Here is a 20,733-nt window from a genome sequence, read left to right on the forward strand (position 1 = left end):
AAACCAGGAAGTTCAATGCTTCCACGCATGCGTCAAATCAATTTGACGCATGCGCGGGATTTCGGTCCACTAGTTAGATGTAATAACCAGCGGACATGTCCGATTAGGCGTACTGACCATCGGACATGTCCGACGGACATGTTTCCAGCGGACAAGTTTCTAAGCATGCTTAGAAACTTTTTTCCGCTGGAAAACGGTCCGATAGGCCGTACACACGACCGAACATGTCCGCTGAAATTGGTCCCCGGACCAGTTTCAGCGGACATGTTCGACCGTGTGTATGGGGCCTTAAAGTTCATGTGTGTGTAAAGGCAGGTGTCCCAATACTTTTGGCAATATAGTGTATGTGTTTCCAACATTGGGTGACAAGCTTTTACAAGTCATGTTGCTAATAAGAACACCGCCTCCCATAGCAGACCATACTGCTTGTGTTCTCCCCTCACAGCTGATTCCCCTGCCCCTGAACTACACTTCCCAGCATCCCCCTTCCAGCTGATGACACGTCACGCCAAACAAGCCGGACGCAGCCCCGCCCCTCTAGGCCTGGCCGAACTACACCTCCCAGCATCCTCACCGGCGGCCTGACCAATGAGAGCCCGGTAGCAGACAGCTGAGAGAGCGGCGATTGGCTGGCGGGGGACATCCGGGCTGTGTAAAGGAAGTAAGTGACGTTTTGTGCTCAGGCTGGAGCCGGAGGAGGAGAATGGCTGCGCAGGGAGGTGGGTAGAGTGTTGGGGTTCGGAGGGGACCGGTGTAGGGGAATGGCAGCTTTTTGTGTTTAGTACACTGTACCAGTCAGAAGCTTGGGGGGTCTCTCCAGCTGTTGGGGGAACTACAAGTCCCAGCATGCTCTGCCTGCTCCTGGCATAGACCCTGTGGGTGTATGTGTGCACTGCTCTGGTGGGGGGTAGGGTTACCACCTCATCCCTTTAAACCCGAGCACATAATATTTACACAGACTCTGAGACTCATTTCAATGCAGTTAAAGCAACAAGTGAGTTTAATTACCAGACGAACCGGCCACAGAACTTGTGTAATGTATGTGTTCAGTATAAAAGGGATGAGGTGGCAACCCTAGTGTGTGGGGTGATGATGGGTCCTGATGTGGTCAGTGTGATCCCGGAGTCTGTGGGCAGCAGGAGATCTCCACAGCTAAGTGATCTCTGGAAACGGTGGTGTGTTGTGATGTCTCATTGTTCTCCTCCATAAACATGCCTGCCCTAGGGAGCCCAGCATGCACATCTCTGGCTTGTCACCTCCCAGCAGGATAGGCTGGTGGTAGATGAGGGCTTGTAGATGTGACGGTGTCTCAGCTGAATGTCCCTTATCTATAAGCAGCATGTAGTTTCCTTCTTCTTTATCAGGCTGAGGGTACATACACATGGATGTCTTCTCTAAAACGCCACCGCCAGGGGAGCCACAGGTGGTGTGTGTGTGTGTGTGTGTGTGTGTGTGTACAGCCAGCCATAGAAGTGCATTACTCCACACACTTCTCTGTATCCCACGTATGAAGTACCCCACCCCCCCCCCCCCGACTCCAAAACATCCATAGTCCACAAATGCATCACATGCAAGCGTAAGCACTAATGCAAAAGAGCATCAATCTTTACATGAGAATGAACGTGGACAGCTATTAAAGCGGTGTTCCTGTGTGTGTGTATATTGCGTATTTATCTCCCTATTACGCGCTCCGGCGTATAGCACGCACCCCTAATGTAGCCCTGAACTTCCTGGGGGGGAAAAAAAATGTTTTATACTTAGTTTTGGTGTCTTGCAAGGGTGTCCATCGGCGGCCTTGTCCGGTCCGGCGTCCTTCTGCGGCCATCGTGGTGTCCTCCCGTGCTGTTTCCGAGTCGAATTCCCGCGCTGTGTTTGAACTAGGGTTGTCCCGATACCAGTATCGGGACCGATACCGAGTATTTGCGGGAGTACTTGTACTCCCGCAAATGCCCCCGATGCCTGGCCGAATACTTGTCTCCCCCCGCCGCCGCGTTAATCAGCGTGCGGGGAACATTACAGCTTTCGTTTGAATAGCTGTATCCGCTCTGCGTATAGACACTCCCCCTTGCGCGGGATTGGACGGATGATCTGTCCAATCCCGAGCAAGGGGGAGTGTCTATGCGCGGCGGGGATACAGCTTTTCAAACGAAAGCTGTAATGTTCCCCGCATGCTGATTAACGTGGCAGCGCGGGCATCATCATCCAGGTATGGGCAACATGGCTGCAATATGTGGGGGGACATGGCTGCATTTGGGGACACGTTTTGGTATTGGCGAGTACATGAAAAAAAGTATCGGTACTTGTACTCAGTCCTAAAAAAATGGTATCGGGACAACCCTAGTTTGAACCACTCCGACATATACCGAGCGCAGTACACTCGGGTATAGTCGGGCAGGCTTGGCTCCTCTCGTGTACAGGACGTGACCGCGAGAGGAGCCGAGTATACCCGAGTGTACTGCGCTCGGTATATGTCAGCGCAGTGGTTCAAACACGGCGCGGGTATCGGCGTATATCGCGCACCCACGATTTTGCCCTGATTTTAAGGGCAAAAAAGTGCACGGTATACGTTGATAAATACGGTATATATATACATACTGCAGCTGCTGGCTTTTAATAAGACACTTGCCTGTCCTGGAGTCCCTTGACGTCAGCACCGCAGCTGTTTCCGTCAGGTGCTGCCACCTTCATTGCGGGTAAGGGAACCTGTCAGTGTAGCCTTTCGGCTTCACACTGGGAGCCCTACTGTGCATGCGCAAGGCCCGCTCCTCTCTCCTATTGGCCCCGAGGAGGGAGCCCTGCGTTGATGCCACGGAGCATGGCCCGGATTCCCAGAAATGGGAAAGGATGCCTGTCAAAGAGGTATACTCTCCTCGCGCCCCCCCCCCCCAAAGGTGCCAATTGTGGCACCAGAGGGGGGGGGGGAATCCGATAAGCCAAAGTTCTACTTTAGGGTGGAACTCTGCTTAAAGGGGTTGTAAAGGTTCATTTTTTATTTTCTAAATAGGTTACTTTAAGCTAGTGCATTTTTGGTTCACTTGCCCTTTCCGTTCGATTTCCCTTCTAAATGTTTTTTTCTTTGTCTGACCTCACTTCCTGTTCCTCCTCAGTAAGCTGTTCTAAATGACTTTCCACTGCTCGGAATGACGGTGGAAAGCTTACTGAGGAGAAACAGGAAGTGAGAAATTCAAACAAAGAAAAAAAACATTTAGAAGGGAAATTGAAGGAAAAGGTAAGTGAACCAACAATGCACTAGCTTAAAGGAACCTATTTAGAAAATAAAAGACGAACCTTTACAACTCCTTTAAGGTCCCTTTCACACTTGTACAACTTGTCCCAGGATTTGTGATGGCAAAGTAGCATGACAAGTCATTTCCCATGATTTCCAATGACAACCAATCATATTCGTACGGCTTCAAAATAGTCCCTGCTCTACTTTGGTCCTTTTTTTTGTTATGCCACTTACACACAGGCATTCTCTGAAATTGCGGCCGCATTGTGTGACTTTAAAGTCGCAGTAGTGTGACAAGGGCCTTCATTTCTATAGCATGTTGTCTGTGGCTTCCCATGCGTGTGGAAAAAAAAAACGCAGTGAATTTTGCACTAGAGGAAATGTTGCCTCCTGCAAACATCTGTGGCTCACATTCTCAAAGGAGATACGCCGTCGTATCTATGCGCCTGATTCTTAGAATCAGTTGCGCATAGATTTGTATTAGATCCGACCGGCATAAGTCTCTTACGCCGTCGGATCTTAAAGCGGTCCTCCACCCTAAAGTGGAGTCCCGCTGATCGGAACCCTCCCCCCCTCCGGTGTCACTTTTGACACCTTTCAGGGGGGAGGGGGGTGCAGACACCTGTCTAAAGACAGGTATTTGCACCCACTTCCGGCCACACGATACGGGCGAAAGACGGGCATTCCGTCACATCCCGTCTGTCGCCCGTTGTGTGCTGGGAACACTCGGCTCCCAGCACACAGCGTGTGAGCCAATCGGCGGGCGCAGCGCGACTCGCGCATGCGCCGTAGGGAACCGGGCAGTGAAGCCGCAGCGCTTCACTTCCTGGTTCCCTCAGCGTGGATGGCGGGGGGAGCAGCAGAGTGACGAGCGATCGCTCGTGCTCTGCTGCGATCGGCGCTGGACTCCAGGACAGGTAAGTGTCCTAATATTAAAAGTCAGCAGCTGCAGTATTTGTAGCTGCTGACTTTTAATATTTTGTTCCCGTGGCACATCCGCTTTAACTGCATTTTTACGCTGGCCGATAGGGGCGTGTACGCTTATTTACGCCTAGAAATATGTAAATCAGCTAGATACGCGAATTCACAAATCTACTCCCGGCCGACGCAGTACAGATACGCCGTTTACGTTAGGCTTTTCCCGGCGTAAAGTTGCCCCTGCTATATGAGGCGTACATGCGGCGTACCAATGTTAAGTATGGACGTCGTTCCCGCGTCGAATTTTGAAAATTTTACGTCGTTTGCGTAAGTCGTTCGCGAATAGGGCTTGGCATCATTTACGTTCACGTCGAAAGCATTGGCTTCTTGCGGGTTAATTCGGAGCATGCACACTGGGATACTTTCACGGACGGCGCATGCGCCGTTCGTAAAAAGCATCATTTACGTGGGGTCACATAAAATTAACATAACACACGCCCTTATCTACCACATTTGAATTAGGCGGGCTTACACTGGCCTATTTACGCTACGCCGCCGCAACTTTCGTTTGAGAATACGGCACTTGCCTGTAAAAGTTGCGGAGGCCTAACGTAAATAGGATACGTTACGCCCGCACAAAGATACGCCGCTGTACGTGAATCTGGGCCTGTATGTCTGTACCCCAGGTAGAGCTGAACTCCGAACCTCCACATTCCCGGAGTGCAGACACCGCTTGCAGGCAAAGCCTCATCAGGAATGCCGATCCGATGGTAAAGTGCTGGCATGGTTTGCCGCCAAAAATCTGGACAGCTGTACATCCTGCGAATCACCTTTTATTGTTAGTGATTGTAGAAAATGTATCTTTACCCATAAAGACTTGGAGAAAAAAATAAATGTTCTTTGGCAAGGGCCATACGTTCCACGTTGATTATGCTACCAACATTAGTGTGTTGTAAATTGCCTCCAGCATTGCTCCAGTTTCTTCTTACTGGGGGCTGGTATTTTGCTGAAGCCCTGAGCCCCTGAGCAGCAGTAAATCGTAAAGCAGAACTAAACCCATCAATGTAACAGTTTAAAAAAAGTTACCTGGAATGCCGGATTGCCAACTGTCACATTTGCTTGTTTCCTCCACCAAATTATCAAGTGACCGGTGTCATAACTGATCAAATGTGCAGTTGCAGGTCAAACAGAATCAACTTTTGGGTGTTTCATATTTGAGGTGTTTTTTTTTTTTTTTTTTACAGCTTCAGGGGGTTTTTGTTTAGCCAATAGAAAGCACTAGGAGGAGGAAATTGGGGCTGGAGAGCTGCTGTTTGAGTCGAAAACGTGACGAAACGCTTGTAAAACACTCCTGTCAATCACTCTCAGACGTTTCTATTGAAGTCTATGGGGGCACTTTGGGGACTTTCTATTGGACCAAAAGCGCTTGTAATCTGCCAAAAACGAAGCTCATCTACTACCACTTTTTCAGGCGACAGAACACTCGTATGTAAACGGGGGCTATCGAATGGGATTTGGCTTGTTGAGAATTTTAGAGCTACGAGCTTCAAGCAGAAAATCGATCGGGTGTGAATGGGGCCTAAAGAATAGGAGGATTAAAGCCGTCAGCAGATCGGCCTCTATAAACTTCGGCAATGCCTAAAAATAGAGCAACTGAGCATGTGCAGAGCAGGCTGAGACCGTGTAATACTGGATTTTACACAATATGAGCACTTTTTTTATTATTATTATATTACATAGCTATACCTGCAGAAGGGGCCAGCCTGGAATCATCTAGCAGGACTTAATTTTCTGACAAAATTTCCATTTTAAATAACAGGTTACAGGTTGGAATTGAACAGCGTCAGCGTGGAGTATGGATATTTTTATTCCAGTGCTGTTTCCCTCGTCGCATCTCCCACACTGCCCTCTGCAAACCCCTGTAGGTGTCAATACAAAGTTAAAGCGGGGGGTTCACCCAAAAAAAACAAATTTTTTTTAACATTAGATTGAGGCTAATTGTGGGAAGCACAATCGGGTGTTTTTTAAAAAATCAATGCAGTACATACCTTTTTAGAGATAGATGTTCTCCGTGGCTTCTGGGTATGGGCTACGGGACTGGGCGTTCCTATTTGATTGACAGGCTTCCGACCGTCGCATACAGCACGTCACGAGTTGCCGAAAGTAGCCGAACGTCGGTGCGCAGGCGCCGTATAGAGCCACACCGACGTTCGGCTTCTTTCGGCCACGCGTGACGCGCTGTATGCGACGGTCGGAAGCCTGTCAAATCAAATAGGAACGCCCAGTCCCGACGATCATACCCGGAAGCCGCGGAGAACATCTATCTCTAAAAAGGTATATACTGCATTGATTTTTAAAAAAACACCTGTAATAAGCCTCAAGCTAATGTTAAAAAAAAATATATATATATTTCGGGTGAACCCCCGCTTTAATGACACTCCCAGATCGGTTCACAGATCGCAGTGTGAATTCGGACAGGAATGTGATGGCATTGGGTGTGAACACCCATGCGATCTGATTCCAGTGCGGGGAGGAGAAGGTTCCTGCACCTTTTTTGTGCAAATCCAATGCGATTTCAGCCATACAACTGTAGCTGAATTAGATTTGCACAGACATTGCATTAGATCTGCAGAGCAATGTTTGTGTTTGCAAATGTGTGACCCCAGCTTGAGTGCTGGATCATTATTTAAACGCTTGTCTAGACTCCTATAACATGGAGTCTAGAGATCTGAGAGGAAGTGTCTGGAATCTGTGCAGGGGGATAGGTCTGATTATTGTATGTAGCACAAGCTGCTATGACTTATTACAGCATCCCCAGCTGCCAGTCCGTTCTACAATGATATTGTGATCGGAGAAGAATCTGGTTCCTAGGGAGACTTCATGCGATCGGGAGTTTATCTAAAGCAGGGGTTGACAAATTTGCTTGGAATCTAGGAGCCAGCTAAAAAAGTTAGGAGCCAGAAAACGCACCCCGTCCCGACGAGCTTGCGCGCAGAAGCGAACACATACGTGAGCAGCGCCCGCATATGTAAACGGTGTTTAAACCACACATGTGAGGTATCGCCGCAATTGGTAGAGCGAGAGCAATAATTCTAGCCCTAGACCTCCTCTGTAACTCAAAACATGCAACCTGTAGATTTTTTTTAAACGTCGCCTATGGAGATTTTAAAGGGTAAAAGTTTGTCGGCATTCCACGAGCGGATGCAATTTTGAAGCGTGACATGTTGGGTATGAATTTACTCGGCGTAACATTATCTTTCATAATATTAAAAAAAATGGGGATAACTTTACTGTTGTCTTATTTTTTTAATTAAAAAAAAGTGTAATTTTTTTCCCAAAAAAGTGCACTTGTAAGACCACTGCGCAAATACGGCGTGACAAAGTATTGCAACGATCGACATTTTATTCTCTAGGGTGTTAGGATAAAAAATATATGTTTGGGGGTTCTAATTAGAGGGAAGAAGATGGCAGTGAAAATAGTGAAAAATTACATTAGAATTGCTGTTTAACTTGTAATGCTTAACTTGTAATACCAACGGCCACCACCAGATGGCGCCAGCTCACATCTGGTGGTAATAACTTGTAATACCAACGGCTCACCACCAGATGGCGCCAGCTCACCAAAAAAAAAAACATTTATTTTTTATTTTTTTGCCCACCTTTCAAGCCAAGTCGCCAGGACACTATTTCTAGTCGCCATGGCGACCTGGCGCCCGGGATTTGTCGATCCCTGATCTAAAGGCAATCTTTTTTTTGAGGATCTGGTGAGTGCGACATGTGAAAAGGAGAGGTGCTCACGAGGTGTGGTGAAGGGACTGTTAAGCTCAATCCTCCCCAACACTTTTTTTAAGATTTTAGAGCAGTGTAACGATCGGTCACATCGATCACGTGGTGCAATAATATTGAACTGTTTGGATGTATATGGTGTACAATGAGCTGCTAATGCTTTTATGATTTCAAGCCTATCTCGGTGTCTGAATTTTTTATTTTTTTTTGCCTGAATTTGCACCTGTACAGGACCCCTTTGGAATGTGGACTGCGGCTGCCCCGGACCCGTGTGAACCAGCTTTGCTACGAGCCGGGCACATTTGCATGTCATGCAAATTGGATGTGGAGAAACCTTCATCCAATTCGCACGTGTGCACCCAGCCTTAAACTTTGACAAAAGAAAACATGCAGATTGGTTTCTATACAGAACTGCACCGGATTTTGCACTTTGTTAAATCAACCCCACATTTAGGTCCATGCATCAACTCATGCCCACATGTTAAATTTTGATAATGCGATTGTGACCATGCAGCCACTGCGTGTGCATTCACTTTAATGGGTTGCTTGCACACAGATTCGAGGTGGATGTCCATGGAGCAGATAAAGGCTCAAATCAGAGAACAGGTCTGATTGCCCATGTGAATGAGTCCTTGCATGCGAACGGCCATGGTTAGCTGCAGGAGTCTGCAGCCTCCCATTCCTTTCAATGGGGTAACCTCCTGCAGCTAGTCCACCAGCAACCCTTACTGGGGTTCTCGCACGTAATCAGTATTGGGCCTATTCCTAGGTGTAAAATGTAGCAGAAAAATCCACATTCTGGAAATGCATCATACACACAGGCAAGAGTACGTACCAATGCAAAAGAGCATCGATGCTTACACAGTGGTCGGCCATTCACTTCTATAGCTGGTTTTCTGTGGCTCGAGTGCAGGAAAACGCTGTGAAATGTGTGTGTGTGTGTGTGTGTGTGTGTGTGTGTGTGTGTCTGTCTACCTTCTTTTTTTTTTTTGGTAGAGATGAACTCAGGCTTCCATCAAACTCTTCTCTAGCTGAACTTAGAAAAATGTGCTCTTCCCCCAGTGGGTGCGGGCAGCTGTTTCCAGTTGGCACATGGAGAGATTACCTGCTGTCAAGGACAGATGTGTGCTCTCGAATGCAGACAGTTTGAGTACATGGGGGCGCACATCTGTGGCTGTTTTGGTGACCCCCCCTGGCTCTACCTGCCATAGAAATAGTCTAATTAGAAGTATGATTCTAATCCTATGTATGTATAAGCCCCCCACACAAGTTGTTGTCTTTTCCTTGTTTTGGCTGTTCCTCCTAAAACATTGCTGAAACATCTTGACTGTTCACTTGTTCACTGATTAAAGTGTGTGTGTATGTTTGTGTGTGTGTGTGTGTATATGTATGTATATATGTATATATGTATGTGTGTATATATATATATATATATATATATATATATATATATATATATATATATATATATATATATATATATTTTTCTATATATGTCATTTGCTGCATCCAAGAGCCCCATTCCTGGAATCAAGCCAGTGTGTTGCATTAGCAGTTTCTGTGAAAGATTTTGCATGAGTCTGGTAGTGATGATCTGTACTAACAGGGGACACTGTTGTGTATGGTAGAGGCAGCTGGAGAGAACACACTAACTTGTCAGTGCAGGTTGTGTGCAGTGCAGGTTACAGTGGCCTGAGGACAAAGGCAGGGTTGACAGACGTCCATGCTTTATGTTAAGCTGGGTATACACTAGTGAAATTTTTCGTGCAACACTTTATTGTAAGACTTGTCATTTTTCTAATCATCAGTGGGGTCCTATCAACATTTTGTTTTTGACCGTAGTTATGAGAACTTTAAGCAGCAGGATGGAATCTTCTTCTTTTTTTTTTTTTTTATGTTTCATTTTAGTAAAATCCATTCATTCCAAAATGTTAATGTTTAAAGCAAACCATCTTGAACTACTTTTTGAATGAGCTTTTAAATTTTATACTGAGAATTTTCTTTAAAAAAAAAAAGAGTACTAATGCTTGCCCAGCTATAGAGACCTGGTCACCAGCCCAATCCTTTCCTTAACCTTCCCATAAGATTACGTTATGTATTTTTATGCATGTTTTTGAACTGTAAAAGCCTCCCTTTTTGTATAGAAATCCAAAAGCCCCGACTGCTTCTGGGTGCTACCATCTTGGATGTGATGTCAGCAGCCTGAGGTGCCATTCAAGTACCGCTCTATAGCGGGGGTCTCCAAACTTTCTAAACAGGGCCTGTTTACTGCCCTGCAATTTTAGAGGGGCCAAGCTGTGGCCAGTGGGATAGAAAATGTCCTGGTGTCAGTGGGAGAAATACAGTGGCAGGAACTGTTGCTGACAGTAGGGGGAATAATGCCCCAAGGGTCAGAAAAGGCAAGCAAATGGCCAGTTTGGACACCACTGCTCTGTATTCCCCCTCCACCCCCTCCACCCTGGCTGGTACATGAAAGGTTATACAGGAAGGGAAGGGCCAGGAAGCTGGACCAGCACAGACAGTAATTGGACACTCCCAGAAGAAAGGAGTACTAGAACATATCCTGCAAGTAAGCGTCTAAAATACTTTATGTGCTTTTTACCTGCAATCCTTGGTCTGGTGTCTTTAAGACCAAAGGCAGAGCTGGCAAAAGCTAGTCCCCCCAAAAAAGAAACCCTGAAAGTGAATTGATGGCTAAGCCTAGGTTCACATTGCTGTGGGCCAGTCATCTGAATTCGCACAAATTCAACCCAGCAATGCAGTTTAACTTTGGGTGCGATTTGACAGATGTCTATACATATCGCCAGACCCCCCCCCCCCCCCTAATGTTGCCATAGCCACCATGTCAAATCGCAGGCTAAATATAATTTTCACATATACTACTTTCAGCCAGAAAGTTCCAAAAAGCCTCTCTAGCCTTCTGTCTTTCAAAAAACGGTTCTGTGGTGAGAGAGCAGGAGAGATCAGATTACCCACACAGCTGTCAGACATGACACCCCCATCTCCCTCTCTCCTAGCAGAGATCGGACTACGTTGGGCTGCCAACAAGCACGTAGGCGGCGTTGAGTTTTGGAATGCTTTGCATGAGGTTTATGTACCCTGTGTTTAGACTATACTTGGAAAATGTAATTGAATATAAACCAACCTTTAAAATAAAATCCATGTTGATGACCTGTAAGAGCACAACTTTATGGCGTTTGGTATTCATCATCTCTACTGATTATTATCAATTTATGCAAATATTGCTTCTTTTAACATATTGAAATTCTTTAATTTTAGAAGTAGCCAAATTTTTACAAACACAGAATGGAATTCCTTCACCCAGTCCAGTCACCAGTGCTGTGGACCCTTACCATGCCTGCAGCATCCTCCAGCAGCTTAAAGAAATGTACGATGAAGGCAAGCTGACGGATATCGTTGTGGAGGTGGAGAGCGGCAAACTTTTTTCTTGTCACAGAAACGTCCTCGCAGCAATCAGTCCGTACTTCAGGTATGTTGAATGAAGATGTTGTCTCACTTTGGTTATAAGGTCTGTTTAAAGTATATCTAAAACCAAAACAGTTTTTCCTTTTGGATTGCGTAGGGGAGGTTTAAACTGCTGTCCGGTCCCTTCTTTTTCTCCTTTTTCCTTTCCGCCATCTGTGTCTCATTGGGAGATTTCCCTTCACTTCCTGTCAACAAAAAAGAAAGGGGATAGGTTTCCAATCTGGGGGATATATACTTCTTAGATAGTTGTCACAGGAAAAAGAGTGCTCATAGGGAAAATTTCCCATCTGTTTCTGTTTTGGTGTCAACTGAGAATTTTGGATTGCCCCTCACTTTTATTCCAAGTTTCATTGGTGATCAGGGCAATTTTGAAGGGTGAATCTCCCTATTGGGGACACAGACCACAATAAGTGGCAGTGGTTATAACCCCTCGCCACTATATCCAAATCTAAGAAAAGCCTCGCTTTTAGTTCTACTGAATCTTTAGTGTGTGTGTGTGTGTGTGTACACACCCCAACAATGAACTTTACTTACAGTATTTGCTCCTTTTTAAATATACCATTGGAAGCATTTTGTAAGTGCAAAAACGATCTGATCTTTCCAGAAATGTAAAGCTTTCCTGTGTGAGACATGGCATCAGACTTCGTCCATTCTCGCCAACTTAATACAAATGGCTGGTCAAGCTCACACTGTGCCGGTGACTTGTCCTTAAGGTTCCCCTAACGTGAAAGTTCCTTCAAGGACTGCGCAGGCGCAAACTTGCCGACGGCAATCTCTGAACCTCGCCCGGCATCCAGGCTCATTCTTTAACATCCCCGTGGATTGGAGGATGTTAAAAAAAGAGCCAGGAGGCCGAGCAGAGTGAGCCGTCAGAGCATTGGCAAGTTTGCGCCTGCGCAGTCCTTAAAGGAACTTTCTCGTTAGCCGAAACCATATCGGCAGATCAGATTGCGCCTGCGCAGGAACTTTCACGTTAGCCGGAACCAGCTCGGCAGATCAGCGGCACTGATGCCGCGTCAGTGACTCCCAGCCCCACCCTGCACAAATTTCCAGATCACAGGACTACAGTCTTAAAGTGGAGATCCAGACTGACCCAACCCCCCCCCCCCCCCAAAAAAATGCTGTGGCTGCTTTACTTTTGGTATAAGGGCACTTTCCTGACCCTGCTGCTTCCAGCAATGTCCTCACCCAAGCTAATTCTTCAATCTGTTTTTAGGTGCAGGCCGCACCTAAAAACCTGGAAACTAAGCCTGTGGAGGAAGGGGAGGGGCATGGTGGTCTAAGCCAAAAGTGGGAGCAGGTACCTGCAGGGCCCTCCCCTCTTCTAAATGTGGCAGAGGAGCGTCCATACAAGCGGACCTTCCCCCTTTTGGGTGGAGCTCTGCTTTAAGTGCCAGCAGACTAAAGGCCGTACACACGATAGGATTTTCCAATGGGAATTGTGTGATGGCAGGGGTTTTTCGGAAAATCTGACCATTTGTATGCTCCATCGGACAATTGTTGCCGGATTTTTCGCCAACAAATGTTGGATAGCATGCTTTAAAATTTTTCCGACAACAAATGTGTCTTGTCAGATTATCCGATCGTGTGTACAGAAGTCTTTCGGAAAAAAATCCAAAAGTACAAACCCGAATGCTCAGAAGCGATGCTAACCATGGCACAACATTAGCAGAAGTTGCCCAAAGGGTGGCGCTAAAGAGCTGAAAAACCACATAGTTTTGTATTTGTTGGCTGACAAAGTTTTGCCATCTGTACGCAGAACAAGTTCACGGCCAACGCCCTTCGCACAAAATTCCACGGCTTTGTCCGATGGAAATCCGATCGTGTGTACGAGGCTTTAGAGCGATCGTCGCTGGGTTTAGTTAACTATGTGGTTTACCCTTTATACCCCAGATTACTGCCAATAGATGGGTTGTCCGCCGATCAACCATTCACAGTAACATTAAGACTTTTCATAAATGTCTGTAATGCACTCTCGCCACAGACCAGAATATTTCAGAGATTTTCAGTATAGTAGCGCTTGATATCAATGGCTACCAGTAGTTTTATAGGGATTCCTTTCATGATCTTTAAAAGATCAATTGCATCTTTACCACATGAGGGTAGACTTGTGATGTGGCCTTAAATGCTAATCAAGGAGTCTACTGGCATTTTCAGTGCAACATTCTGCACCTGCGATGATCAACGTCACCAAAGGTGGTGTTTAGTTTTTATTTCTGCATCTGACAGGCATACAGGAGGGATCGGTATTCCATCTTAATGTTGTTGATCAGATCAGCCATATGTTTTCTTATGATTTTCACATTGGCAATCCATGAATACTTTCCCGAAAAAATTTGGCAATACCCATTCCTTGTTCTTTAAAATCTCATGGCACATAAATAAATATATATTGGCTATTGTCCATATTTTTCGACTTTTATCTATTGGTTTAATCCCTATCTGCAGATTGTTCTGAACGGCCAATAGAGCCTTCTGATGCCAAGTTAAATTTAAATAGCCCTTTTTTTTTTTTCATTAAAGACAATTGTTCAACTTCCTTGATTACTTGCACAAATATTAGTATATTGAGCTGGTAACACCCTAGATTTTCTTCAAGACTTCCTTTGTGAAGTAGTGCCACTATAGAGATCCTTATCCCCTTTCTGATTTTGATCCACATTGATGGCACCAACATGGAACGATACCTCGCTTATGTTTTCTTCATCAGCAGGTCTTCACTATTGCTCTTCCTTGATAAATCCCTTCCTGTAAAACCTCTGTATTACTTTAAAGTTGATACAATTGTATCTGCTACAATTGAGTTCTCTTATTTAAACCCTTTCAATACCAAATGACGAGCAAAGGGATGCGCCTCAAAAAAACGCCCCTGTTCCATGTAGGAACCTGGAAAGCGTTGCCCCAGTGATCAACGGATGCCATGCAGGTACCCGTCCGGGTAAGCCAATACTCCGACAGGAAGGCTCAAGGAGCTAACACTGCGCTGTGGCAGTTCATTCAGAACTTCAAGAGGGAAGTGTAACAGCCCTTGCGTGTGGCAGATAGTAAGGTTCCGCCGGCATGCAGATATAAAGGTACAGCAAAGGAGCCCTTCAGATGGACACGGCAAGCCCCGCCGGTGTCCGTGACGTTACTGGATCTCCGACGGAACTCCCTGAAGGCCCAGAAGCCGACAGAGGTGAGTACCAATCAAAAGAATTTTAATCGATCAAAAAAATTAAAGATTAATCGATTAATTAAAAGTTAATTTGCACAGCCCTAAAAAAAAATTAAAACTTAAATCTCATTTCAAGAGTTTGTATGAGTGGTTAGTTCTTAGACTGTTCTTTATTTTTGTCACATTTGGTGGTTTTGGCTATTGTATGTTCCCTAAAAGGACTCTTGGAATTTCTCCCAAAGGGTGTCGCACACGTACTACACCTTCCTCTCCCACCCTTTTGGCATAAAATTGATTACTTGTATTTACATTTTGGATCTTGATAAGCTTCCTACTCTTTCTGGCAGAACATTATCTGAGATCATAGCTGTGTTATGTAAATAAACATTAACCATGTCTAGCCTAGTTGGGCAAGCACTGTACCTCTTAACTGGTCCCAAGCTGCCTGTACCCTCCTCAGTTTCATGAAATACCCAGATGCAGCAGCTCCCGCCACTTCAACACAAGCAAAACTGTCCGCACACCAATTAAGGCAAAAAAGCTGTCCAAACCTGCCTGGCTTCATGTGAAATAGTAACTGCCAGTGAGGAGGGAGCAACGGGGGGCAAGCTGCACTGTGTGTGTGTGTGTGTGTGTGTGTGTGTGTGTGTGTCTCTCATATATATATATATACACACACACACACACACACACACACACACACACACACACACACACACACACACACACACACACACAAAGGTGGCTCAGTGGTGGGCACTCATGAGTGCCCCCAGAGCAAGCTGCTTCCTATGGTGGCATTCAGCAGAGGTTGAGGGGCCAGGAGCGCTGGCAGGGCACTCCAGAAGAGAAGCAGGGCTGCTCCGTGCAAAATCATTGCACAGAGCAGGTAATTGACATGTTTTTAAAAAAAAAAAAAAAATCCTTTTACAAACCCTTTTTAATCCTTTTGATTTACATGTCTGAAGGTGTTGGATGTCAAAATGCCAGTTGAGCTGTCTTTATCCCGATTTAAAATGGCATTATACAGTATGTGGCTCTGTATTTACCCTTAATAGAATAGCCAGTCCTACATGTTATGGTGTTTACCACCTAAATATTTGTATTAAACCATGCGATTTGGACTGGTTAGTGCTGACGGTGCCACATCCCTTTTTAGTCTTAAACTCAAACCTTCTCATAGGGCTTAATTTCTTACATTTAAAAACAAGATAAAATAAAAATTGTCATGGATTTTCTTTCCACCTTACGTGAAAATGTATATAGACATGAATATTGTCCTCCATAGTCTCGAAGCCTCCTGCTCGGATAATGTGTGTGGGTGTATTTATATTGAGGGGGGGGGGGGGGGGGGGGAAGTTAGAAACGTAAACAAAAAAAACTTAATGAGGTTTTTAAAGGGGCATGCTTGTTCCAAATCGGTGACCCTTTAGGAAAGCATGCAAAGGGGAGACTGCTAATTTGCTTTAGATCATTCTCACATTTCTGTTCTTACAATCTCATTCAAAGTGTTTAACGCTTTTTTGACGAAGGGGGGGGGAATATTCTCATGTACCGGGGGTAACATTTCCCAGTATGAGATTTGATGTATGTACCAATTGCTTGTTTTAAACCTCCTACCTGCTCCTGATCATTAAAGCGGAACTTCACCTCACTTATCTACCTCCTTCCCCCTCCAAGTTTTTGGCAGGTCTGATCGCAGCAGTGTTCCAAGCAAGTTTGCGACCCCCCCCCCCCCTGCCCTGCAGCCTTCTGGAACATGTCCCAGAAAGCTGTGGGACCATTCACAAGGCGCAGTGCCACTCGCGCATGTGTAGTAGGCAGCCGGCTTCCTAAAATAAATATGCTGGCTCAGGGGGGTGCTGACAGGCCAGCTCGAGAAAGGACCCTGCTGGATCCCTGGACTGGTAAGTGTCCTAGTCTTAAAAGTCAGCAGCTAGCCACAGCACCAGGCTGGGAGCACACAACTATGTCTTCATAGGTCACTGTAAGGGAAAGGAGTTCCCCTGAAAGTTTCATTAGTGCTGAGGAGGCAGCTAAATCTATAGTATGGGGCATATCAGATATAGCAAGAATTGGCATATAATGTAAGTATGTGCCTCAAAATTTGAACTTGTTTAATAATAAAAAAATAATGTAAAATATCTGTTTCCTAGATCTATGTTCACCAGTGGCCTTACAGAGAGCACACAGAAAGAAGTCCGAATAGTAGGCATTGAAGCGGAGTCCATGCAGCTTGTCCTGAACTATGCCTATACCTCCAGAGTTCAGCTGACTGAGGCCAACGTCCAAGCTTTGTTCACTGCAGCTAGCATCTTCCAGATCCCTCCACTCCAGGACCAGTGTGCCCAGTATATGATCAGTCGCCTGGACCCTCAGAACTGTATAGGTGTATTTATTTTTGCTGATCACTATGGTCACCAAGAACTGATCGATAAGTCTCAAGAATACATACGTAAAAAGTTTTTATACGTCACCAAAGAGCAGGAGTTTCTACAACTGACGAAGGAGCAGCTCATGGGTATCCTCAACAGTGACGACCTGGACGTGGATAAGGAGGAGCATGTCTACGACAGCATCATCTCTTGGTTTGAATATGACCAGGCTGAGAGGGAGGAGCATCTTGTGGAGATCTTTGCCAAATGTATTCGTATGCCTCTTATGGATGAACAATTTGTGGAGAAGATCCCTCCCATGTTTGCACAGGCGATGCCTAAAAACCACGTCCAAAAGGGAAAGCTTAGTGCCAATTACTGTAATCGGCGTCTCGGCATGACCGCTTCAGAAATGATCATCTGCTTTGAAGCTGCCAGTAAACACTCAGGGAAGAAACAAACTGTGCCTTGTCTAGACGTCCTCACAGGAAAAGTCTATAAACTATGCAAACCCCCAGGGGACCTGCGTGAGGTTGGCATTCTTGTAACACCAGATAACGAACTCTACATTGCTGGGGGTTACAAACCTAGCAATAACGATGTCTGTATAGACCACAGAGCAGAAAGTGACTTCTGGTTGTACGATCATTCAAACAATAGGTGGTTAGCCAAGGCCCCATTGCTCAGAGCACGTATAGGTTGTAAACTAGTTCACTGCTGCGGCAAGCAATACGCAATAGGTGGGCGAGTTTATGAAGGAGATGGTCGCAACCCGCTCAAGTCCATCGAGTACTATGATGTAAGAGACAATTGTTGGACGGCTGTAAGTTTGATGCCAGTGCCGATGGAGTTTCATAGTGCTGTAGAATATAAAGACAAGATATACATTTTACAAGGTAAGATATGATGTTAAAGGTAATTATAGAGTTTGAGTCCTGTGTTATACGAATTAAAAGTCAAAGCTCCCATTCCCCACCTTTTTTTTTTATTATTAAGTGATATTCGAAAGAAATAAAGAAAAAAGTGGAATTAGGACCGTTTTGTGTATTGGTCATGGGAATATCATCCCTTTATCTGACCTGCCCATCTCCTGTTAAGGTCCCCCCTACTGATCTAACCAATGAGGCAGCAGTGGGCATGCAACGTCCTCTCCAGTCCATTTGAAGCTCCTGGTTTTTATATTGAAATCTGCCAACCAATTTTCTTCAGGACTTGGGTCTTTTTTTTTTGTTTTATTTTTATTCTTTCATACTGTTTGCTCTCCGTTATTAGAGAATCCTTCAGGGCAGGTTCAAAAATATTTGGTCTTGTAATGGTGGACATTTTAAACTTCTGTCAGAGTGTGTGTGTGTGTGTGTGTGTGTGTGTGTGTGTGTGTGTGTGTGTGTGTTTTTGCTGTTTGTGTCCTATTGGGAAGAATTTCTAATCCTCCATTTTCTGTTCTAAATGAGAGGATCCCAGGAACAGGTATCCCCATTGGAAGATTTGCCATAACTTTCTGTTGCATTCTGAAACCAAATTAATGTTTTTTAGGAGTGTTCATCCGTAAAAACTGCAGTAACCAATTGTGGATAACTTGGAACCTCCATATAAGTTTCCATGCACTCTGTTCAGAAAAAATAACACTAATCGTGGTTTGAACTTGCATCCTGTGTGTTTGTTTTTTATTTTTTTTACTAAAATATTGCCTCTCATAATGCGAAATTATTTTTTTTCCTTCTTCTCTAGGAGATGCATTTCTGTGCTATGATCCTCCAAAAGATTATTGGTATCACTTGACTCCCATGAGTGCACCGAGAGTTCAAGGAATGGCAGCTGTGTACAAAGGCAACATCTACTATGTAGCTGGAATCCGAGGCAACCAGCGGGTGCTTACTGTGGAAGCTTACGATGTCGAGCAGAACCGGTGGACTCAAAAGAACGATCTTCCATGTGAACAGTCTTCAAACCCATACATTAAACTTTTGGTCACGAAGGGTAAACTCCACTTATTCGTCCGTGCAACCCAAGTAAGCGTAGAAGAGTTTGTTTTCCGAACCAGTCGAAAAAATTCCCTGTACCAGTATGACGAAGTGACTGACAGTTGGAAAAAAGTCTACGAAACACCTGAAAGACTCTGGGATTTGGGCCGCCACTTTGAATGTGCAGTTGCTAAACTTTATCCCCAGTGTCTTCAAAAAGTTTTGTAGACTATAAATGGCTTTTCTGTGTGGCCATTGGAAATAGGAAGAAAACTCAAATATTGTCAGTATTTAATGTTTAAAAAGTGGACAGGTGGGGTGTTTTTTTTTTTTTTTTGTATTTGTGGATGGGTGCTTTTTAAGGTTGCAGTACAAGAGTTGGTGAAGGGGTACAGCTACTCTTAAGTGTTTTTTATTTTTTTTTCTTGCCACTGTTTTTATTCAGTGAAACCTGAGTTTACAAAGTGCAATTATCGGCATTGTTTTCACAGCGTACATTTTAATCCATTTACTCCGTTGTGTTTGTAGGTACAGTTTGTTTTTAAAGTAAGTTATTGATTTGCTTTAGAGGAACCAAGACATCTATGCACTAGAATTGAGCAAAGCTGCAAAGAATGATAAAAACCAAGAACTTCGGTTGGCTCGCACATCCTACCTTTTTGGACAACTAACACCGGAGTGTGTTTGGGGTTGTGTGGTGTGTGTTTTTTATTTTTTTATTTTAGGAGGGCAGTAGTTTGTTTAATTGTAGTATTGGATTAGACCAACCAAAACTGTTGCTTTAGTTTGGACTGATGCCAGCTGTTTTTTTTTTTTGCCTTGCTGACCATTGGTGGATTTCTATTGGTTACATTAGTACACCTGAATTCCTAGTTCCATCGACTTGCGGTGATCTAAATTGAAAAAAAAATTATATTTTGACTTGCTAAGCTTGAGATGTAGGCCTTTGTGTGCTGGAGTACCAGATTCAATGGCTTCCCCCTGCCATAGTCTAATATAGATACAAATTTAAACGACTCCATCATTGGGTTAACAAGAGAGACTTTATACTATCCTATTCCACAGTCCGTTCCTCTGATCTTTGTTTAAAGGCTACGGCTGCCTTCAAAATCTTATTGAAGCTTCCAGATAATGGTTTGATCCACGTTTTGTATTTGATCAATTTCATTTTTTTATTATTTTAATCAATAGGTGACTTGGTCCACCAGCATCTGTTAAAAACTAACCAGTAGTTTTGGGAGGACTTTCCTTTTTTACATAACATGAGTAATATAGTTTTGGAGTTTTTGGTGATAATGTACTATCTTTTGTCAACTTTTTGACTTGACCACAAAAGGTGGTGGAAATCTTTGCTGACCCATAGTAGTCCTGGCAGGTTTGCTGTTAAATGAAAGCAGTAAATACTGTCTCCTACATCATATTTTAAAAATCCTTTTGTATGATGTCGGAGATGGTCTATCTCAGAGTGCCTTCATTGCTACACCATGGCACAATGCGTCAAAGTGGTACTGCATCTTTTAAAGTTTGAAGTCTAATTACGGGTAATATCTGAGGCAATATCACTAGGCTTTGTGTCTTTCCCTTTCTTTTTTTTTTTTTTTTGTTTAATTTAGAGAATAAATTCGTTTATTGTGAAACACTAGAGATAAATGGGTTTTATCCGTCTACTGTCCTTACAGCTCACAACGTACTGTAGTCTTCCATCGTCGTAGAGGCTGCAATACATATTATACTTCATTTTGTGTTTTTTTTTTTTTTTTTTTTTTTTGGTTTTTTTTTGTAGTTTTTAATTTTTGGCGGTTTTTAATGCTTCCTTCAGTA

The 20,733-nt window shown here is 44.4% G+C and overlaps 1 protein-coding gene across 1 annotated transcript; it reads left to right on the plus strand.

The window, feature by feature from the left end:
- Positions 1-651: 651 nt before the first annotated feature.
- Positions 652-19,580, plus strand: KBTBD8 (kelch repeat and BTB domain containing 8). The gene is made up of 4 exons (XM_040359194.1): positions 652-719; positions 11,213-11,423; positions 16,733-17,847; positions 18,680-19,580. The coding sequence occupies exons 1-4, from the start codon at positions 704-706 to the stop codon at positions 19,138-19,140; spliced, it is 1,803 nt and encodes a 600-aa protein (XP_040215128.1). The 5' UTR covers positions 652-703; the 3' UTR covers positions 19,141-19,580.
- Positions 19,581-20,733: the final 1,153 nt, after the last annotated feature.

Source organism: Rana temporaria, chromosome 7 (assembly GCF_905171775.1).
Source record: "Rana temporaria chromosome 7, aRanTem1.1, whole genome shotgun sequence".
NCBI lineage: Eukaryota > Metazoa > Chordata > Amphibia > Anura > Ranidae > Rana > Rana temporaria.

Coding starts and splice junctions, on each gene's coding strand:
- KBTBD8 (XM_040359194.1), top strand. Junction 11,424..16,732: donor GCAATCAGTCCGTACTTCAG/GTATGTTGAATG, acceptor TCTGTTTCCTAG/ATCTATGTTCACCAGTGGCC. Junction 17,848..18,679: donor CAAGATATACATTTTACAAG/GTAAGATATGAT, acceptor CTTCTTCTCTAG/GAGATGCATTTCTGTGCTAT.